The sequence below is a fragment of the Epinephelus lanceolatus genome, chromosome 18 (assembly GCF_041903045.1).
Source record: "Epinephelus lanceolatus isolate andai-2023 chromosome 18, ASM4190304v1, whole genome shotgun sequence".
In the NCBI taxonomy this organism is placed as follows: Eukaryota; Metazoa; Chordata; class Actinopteri; order Perciformes; family Serranidae; genus Epinephelus; species Epinephelus lanceolatus.
The window spans coordinates 28,232,849-28,240,335 of NC_135751.1; the positions used below are offsets into that span (position 1 = coordinate 28,232,849).

A 7,487-nucleotide genomic window follows, 5' to 3' on the forward strand; every position below is an offset into this window, starting at 1 on the left:
TGTACATAAAAAAGGAATGATGGGTTGATGGGGCAAGAAATGGAATAAATAAGTTACCCAAAATGTCAGCATGTTGCTGCACCCATGAGATGACAAGCTTAAAAGTGAAAACAAACATAGACTCATATGCGGAATAATTTCACTATGAACACAGTTCAATAAACTGAGCTCCGTACTATTACCTGCACAGTTTGTTCACTCCCTGTGTATCAGGATCCAAAGTTCTACAGGGCTATTTTTTCATATTTATGACAGTGAACTACAGTTTTAATCATTAACTAACTCCACTTTTATTTCCCAGACATCATTGCAACCCTGTCCCCTCGAAATCACCAATATTACTAAATTGTTTTCATAATTACGGTGTGGCGACAGTGTTACCACATCCTGGATTATGTACTGAGCTGGATTCACAGGGAGGTGGTCAGGGTAATTGGTGGACATCATACAAAGTGCATGACTGTGTGACACTGTGACGTGCTGTAACGTTTAATTGATTCAAAACACACCCAAAACACACATTAAACATGGCTTGATAGAGACCATTTCAAACATAAGTACACAAATCAGCTTCACTATAACTCGCAGCATTCACAAACAAACAGTTGTCTTTTGCTGGACACACTTTCCCCATAAATACAACATGCTAATGTTTTTAGCACAAGCCTGTGGCATTTTACATTGTATAAATTAGCCTAGCGACGAGGGTAGATTTCCTCTCCTTATATGAAGCCAGGATAAATCACACACAAGACTTAAAATGCTATTTTGTGGAGGTTTTATTGTCTTCACAATTTATTGTTTCTTATCCGTGAGATTAAAGTAAATAAAAGCTTCACTGAGGGAAATGGTGTCAGCATACAAAAACAGACAGGAGGTCTGCGTCACTGCCACGTGTAGTTACATTTCTGAGGAGGTGCACATCAAGCTATAGTGTAGGGTAAGGTGTAGGCTTTTCGTAGACGCAGAGCCTACGCCGTAGGTATGGCGTTGATTCAACGCAGAAGTATAAATCCCGCATAAGCAAGGTAATCCAGATGTCCCTCAGCCCCATTAGCGTTTTCTAAGTTGCCCTGTGGGCGTTCCAAGGTGTTCCCAGGCCAGATGAGATACATAATCCTTCCAGTGTGTTTTGGGTTGTCCCCGGGCTCTCCTACCAGTTGACCTGCCCTGAAAACCCTTTAATAGGAGATACATTGGGAAATGGAACCTTTGGCAGAAAATAAATGAAATGCGCTGTCAGTGAAAATCTTGCTGATACTTTCACTGTCAACATTTTTGTGACTTGCCTGGTGAGATAATGAGAAACATTTCCTTATTATGGAGCCTGGTCTCACTCTGAAGTCGTTGAAATCCAGTGCTTGGGCAGTGACTTGCAGCATCAGACACTGACAAGAAAAGCCGTCCTTTAACGTTGGAATGGTACGTGGCCAGTCACAGTTATATTTTAATGGTTCCACAGCAGGTTCAGGGGGAAATGCGGCGGGACAAGAACAAAATTTAAGACAGCGAAAGTGTTAGCGTCTAAAGCCAAACCCTGCTCTTTTTTCCTAAACCTAACCATGTGCTTTTGTCACCTAAACCTAACCACATGTGTTGGTTGTTGGAGGGGGGAAAAAAAAGTCAGTTCACTTTGTTGTACCAATGTAGTGCGTTATTTTGAAAGAGACTGTATGTAAACAGTAAATTTCCTGTGAAAACAGAAGTGTATTTTGAAAGACGACAATGCATGTAACAAGCCTAAATTGACATGTTGTCCTAGAGCGTCAACCCAGGATACCTTTCACATCGTATCTGGATGTGGAGGGTCCATGACCAAACGTTGATATGTGACAATGTCAGAGTGAGAATGTGTTGTATTATGTTAACGGTGCAGTATAAAGCAATCCTGGAGAATGATACTTGATTGTTGTTTCATTCCTAAGTCGTTAGTTACTGATGCTTTGGGTTGGTGGTTCAGTCCAGCTATCAACCCAAAGCCTCTGTATCTGACAACTTGGGAATGAATCAACAGTCTTTCTCCAGAATGACATACTGTACCTTTAATAGAAAATTTGCCTGCATTACATTTCCTTTAAAAAACGTTTTGCTATTTCAAATTAGTTGTATACAAAGCAGAATTTCTAGGAGACAGGACTATATACTTGGCACCCAATATTTTATTACAGTAATGATTATCTTTGTTAATAATTGCTGAACAGCCTTAGCAGGAAATAGATATAGCATACAACATTTTGTCTAACACAACAATTCAAACCCTGGACACAGTTTGTTCTCAGTTCATGTTACTGATGAGCAGCAGCCTCACTGGTTACTGACACAGAACACAAGACGTATAGAGTAGGCGGTGTCCAGGCTGTAAACAATGACGTTGAGGATCGTCATGAAGGTGACCACCACCAGTTTATCCCAGGCACAGAGATGGCCACAGTCACTGGGTCTCTTATTGGTGCGGAAACTATACAGTGGCCAGATCACCATAGCTGTCACATACATCACTGCTGCCAATATGTTATAGATGATCACAAGCTTGTCAAAGGAGAATGGAAAGTAAGAGGTCAGCTGTCCAAGTGTGAGCAGGATTATGATGATGGCAAAGATAAAGCACAAAGAGTACACTGCCACGCACCACTGCAGTTGTGAAGAGCCAGAGTACTGCCAGTCCTCCAAGGACGTGAAGATGAGACAGGCGAGGAACGTCTCCAGCATCTTCATAATGCCAGGCAACGTGGAGAGGAACCCGCTGTTCTGCCCACTCGGACGAAGGCGGGTCAAAACCACCTCACCTGCGTACACCCCAAAGCAGACCCAGGACACCACAGAGGCACCGATCTGACGGTGGCAGGTCTTACAGGTGAAAAAGGTGGGGTAGATGACAGAGGCGGCGAGGCACATGAGGCTCGCCAGCATGGCAAAGGCAGTGGTGAAATCATCCCAAGCAAAAGGTAACTTGGCACTGACGGTTGTGAACTCCAGGATGAGAATAAGAAACGTGAAGAAGAAGCAGAAGCACCAGGTAAACATACACCACGCCCAGTAGGGAGATGAGACGTAACCCACTGCTGCCACCAGGCTAAAAGACATGCAGGTGAGGATGGTCTCCATTATCCGCATGGCGCCCACAGGCTGGGTGAGGGCACGCAAGTCCACACCGATCATGGCTGGACAGGATGAGTCTCTGACCTAAAAAAATGTTTCCAAAGTCAGTCGATTCCAATCAGTGCATCCCTCAGTACAGCGAACCAGATCCTGTTAAAGAAATCCATGAGAGCCGCAAGCAGGTGTGTTCTTTGAAACTGAAACTCAAACAGAGCATCCTGGGCTTATCTGCACAGTTTATGGCCCCTGTTTCTCTCCATGGATTGGATACTGGCTGGGCGTGTTATCATGTTCATCTCAGGACACACACACCGGACTCTGGTCCTCAGTGCAGGCCGTGTTCAGAGGCTAATCTCCAAGACAATGATGGGGTGTAGGTCACATCCTACGGAAAACCACTCCTATCCTGTCCTTTAGATCACTGGATTTTTTTTCCCGTTAAAGGGTTTTTTTTGGGGAGTTTTTCCTGACCTGCTGTGAGGGTCCAAGAACAGAGGGTGTCATATGTTGGAAAGCCTCATGAAGTAAATTGTGATTTGTGATATTTGGACGATATGAATTTAATTTAATTTAATTGATTTATTGTTAATGGGTGATATAATATAAATGGGAGAGTTTGGACGAGGGATTTTTATGGATTTTATGGAATGAAGATTCCACTTTAGCTGCCAAAAAGGATTGGATGTTAAGTATTTATATCTTTATCAGAGCCCCTTAAAATCTCCATACAAAACAGACAAGAAACTACATTACAGTAAGCTTTGTGATCATATTTTATGACATCAGCGTTTAAATTGCCTGCAGGCAAAAGCCAAATTATGGAAATACCCTTTTTGCAGATTTCTCCAAGGAGTAAAAGAGTTTAAAAACTCACCTACAGTACGTGCCAACAGAAGCACTTATTCTAAAATAGATGTGGGACGTTATTCTAAAGTCCCCTCCTCTCTGTCTTTTCTTTCCTTCATCTTTTTCTCTCTCTCATTTTGATTTTGTAGAAAGCAGCATTGTCATGACTGGTCAAAGGTTAAGTAACTAATCTTCCCAGATGTCATAAAGATAAGTAAACCAGGCTTTAATCCTGACTAATTACACATTTGCTTTTGTTTTATTGTTACAGGAAGGCTAAACATATAAGTATTTAAACCCTCTCTATTCTCTATATTTTCCTTTCATCATTAAATATGGCAGCTCAGAGAGGTAAAATTTGGTCCAAAGTAAATTTTTTCCAGAAGTGCAAACAGGTGCATCCATTCCACGCAGTTGAAAGCTTTCTTTGTGTCCAGAATGAGAACACATTCAGGGAACGTGCCAAAGGGAGACAAATAATGTGTATTAAAGTAGGAGTGATTTTGTGGGATATGACTGTCGTTAAAACATTCTCCAATCTATGGGCCAAAACTCCTGCAAGAATTAATACAGACAGGAGTGAAGTTGTGAGATTGAAACTTGTAGCTGCTAATGGTGGGCAAAAATGAATGAACAAATCTTTCTGAATGACTCCCCATAGGTATGTACCAGGTCAGTTTATCAAACATCTGAGTGCTCACTGAATCCTGACTTTTCCACTTGCTGGAAAACCACGAGATACAGCCGATAGATGGCACTAGAGAGCAGTGTCAAAAGTTCCACACAGCACAGACAAGTCAACCAGAAGTCCATTCATTTCTATGGGAATCTGATGTGCCTGCTAAACTCCTCCCCTCCGTTATATTTCAGTGTGGAATTTGCCTCAAGTACCTTCAAAAAAATTGAACTTAAATTCAGTTATCTGTGTTGTTTGTCAGGTGAATTTGTATGATTAAAAAAAACACATTGTGAATCTAATAGTAAGTAATAAGTAATATATCAGATTGTCATTATGACTCATTCAGCCCTTCATATGTATCTTTAATTAAATATTTCACAAAACATGCTACACACCCGGCAGGCTAACAGGTTTATTTATTTGTTGCCATGCAATATTAGTCCTGTTTTTGTCCTGTTAATGTTCCAAGTGCATATTCCAAGCTAGCCTGAGTGTCAGACTGAAGCTCCCAGAACCTTCAGTCTGACATCGCCTCCATTGAAGGCGATTTACAAGGGGGGGGGGGGGGAATTTGATTTTTTCCTAACCAATCAGTAGAGATCAACGACTCACCCAGAATCCGACGTCATTAGTATCCATGCCTCGGGGGTGCTGAAAACAAGCGAGCATTGCCCATTTAAAATGTCTCCATCGTCATGCATGCCCAGCTGCATCGCTGTTAAATCCAGTTTAGCAGCTTCCTTAATTTGGTCCTCCATTAACGTGAGTAGTGGCGAAATAACTCGATAGCATCGTTAATGTGGTCTGTAGGATCTGTAGCGGTCGCCATTGTTGCTATCCTCCCCAGTTACCCACAGGCACACAGCTTGACATCAGCGTGGCGCTGATTGGCTAATCGCTAGACCCCCGGCGTTCATTGGTCCGTCCATCGTTCGGATGAGATAAATCGCAAATTCATTGAAGTATGCCAGACCAGAGATGCAAGCCTACTCAGTTGAGTGGGCGGGGTCTATGGTCTGGAACCTGGCTAATTCCAAGCTACTAGATGGCAAAAAACAACCAAAGTCAGCCTCTCTCCTAAAGCTATGGGGTTTCTATCCATCTCTTAAGAAATGCACTTCCTTATGTTGGACACTAGAGGCATCATCTGTACATTTACGGATCTGCAGACACCAGTCACATGCTGTCTGCATTGGCGAGTGAACTAGAAGCACTTAAATCAGATTCAAGTCAGACCTCCACCAGCCAGGGCCAATGGTGCATTCATGTGCTCTGTGGATGGTAGTTTTCCCGACTTTAGCACGTTCATGAGCTTTAAGTTGTGATGTGGGAACAACATTGTTGCTACAAAGAAGATGTGTTGTATTTGATTGCTCAGAGCATTTACACAACATGTTTCTACAATGAGGAAAGGAATCAAATCATTTGAAAAATGATTGGGAACTAATTTTTCCGATTACTCAGACATCACATGAATCCAGCACAAGGCTGCAGAGGCTGCTACTCGCCCCTTAAAAAATGACAGATCATTGGTTGGTGACATTTCTGTAAAACTGTATTGCGCTTACACAGACTACCTACATACAAGTGGAATTCTGAATCAAAGCATTAAAGTGATAGTTTAGGTTTTTGGACATGAAGTTGTGTGAAACGCTGACCATCTGTAGCTCTGATGTGACGGTGTCACTACTGTCAACGAGCCTCCTGCTCTGAGAAATGGCCCGTAGCTTACCGGAGAAAAAGTAGTTCTGAAGATGTACGGGGGACACGTAACCAAAAGGTTTTAAGCTACACAACAGTATGCATGTGTTTTGTTAGACTATTTCAATAATTTTAAAACATCCCTGCATTACGTCAGACCTTGCTATCAATTGGGGCTATTTTTGGGCCAGTATCACAAGACAGCACGCCAACAGAAATCAATCAGACAGTTCATCACCACGTTGTGCAAGTGCGCAGGATAGCAACGGCTAACGAAAACTTCATCGACTGTTTCCAACAGAGAACCAGTAGGCTATTATTAGTGAGGAAAAAGATGTACTAGCCCTATATATACACCTACTACTACAGCGTGAACACCGGCTCAGGCTCACGACACACTCTCGTCAGCTGCTGTAGGTAAACAGAGGAATACCAAAATGGTGCGAACTTGTGATTTCCCCAGCTGTGGGAATAAAAACATCGCCAGCTCCCAACTCCATCGGTTTCCTGTTACAGATGTAACCTGTAGGCAACTGTAGCTTAAAACCTTTTGGTTACGTGTCCCCCTTATATCTTAAGAACTACTTTTTCTCCGGTAAGCTACGGGCCATTTCTCAGAGCAGGAGGCTCGTTGACAGTAGTGACACCATCACATCAGAGCTACAGATGGTCAGCGTTTCACACAACTTCATGTCCAAAAACCTGAACTATCACTTTAAAACAAATTTTAATTTTTTTTTTACTAATGTACAGTTACATACATCATGACTGGTAAAGGCAAATCTTGTGGGTTGGGCAGCTCTAGCAGTTGAACATGCATATACTTTAACAGAGTGTTGCAGAGAAACTCGAACAGTTCAATACATAGCCTCAACTTAAAGGAACCACTACTGTGGAAAGAATTGGTCCGCCCATCACTAATAGCTACTGTGTTTTCCAGGGTATGCACACTGTGATGCACCTTTGCAAACATCCTTACAGCAGATGAGGAGCAGTCCCACTATACCTGTTTAACCATTAAACAGATTATTTAACCTTTAAGCTCATTACTCATTTATGAGTCACTCATTCGGTCATGATTGTAGATTGTTACTGAAGTGCTGAAACAACCAAATAACAGTGACAGCCATTGGTAATGTAAGCTTGCATAATAACTCCACAC

General features: G+C 42.2%; 1 protein-coding gene across 1 annotated transcript; it reads right to left on the reverse strand.

The window, feature by feature from the left end:
- Positions 1–465: 465 nt before the first annotated feature.
- On the reverse strand, positions 466–3,396 carry LOC117268860 (myeloid-associated differentiation marker homolog). The gene has a single exon (XM_033645591.2). The coding sequence runs from the start codon at positions 3,157–3,159 to the stop codon at positions 2,305–2,307; it is 855 nt and encodes a 284-aa protein (XP_033501482.1). The 5' UTR covers positions 3,160–3,396; the 3' UTR covers positions 466–2,304.
- Positions 3,397–7,487: the final 4,091 nt, after the last annotated feature.

What these genes read in the sequence shown, in the direction of transcription:
- LOC117268860 (XM_033645591.2), bottom strand. Translation starts at nt 3,159, where the DNA reads ATGATCGGTGTGGACTTGCGTGCCCTCACCCAGCCTGTGGGCGCCATG.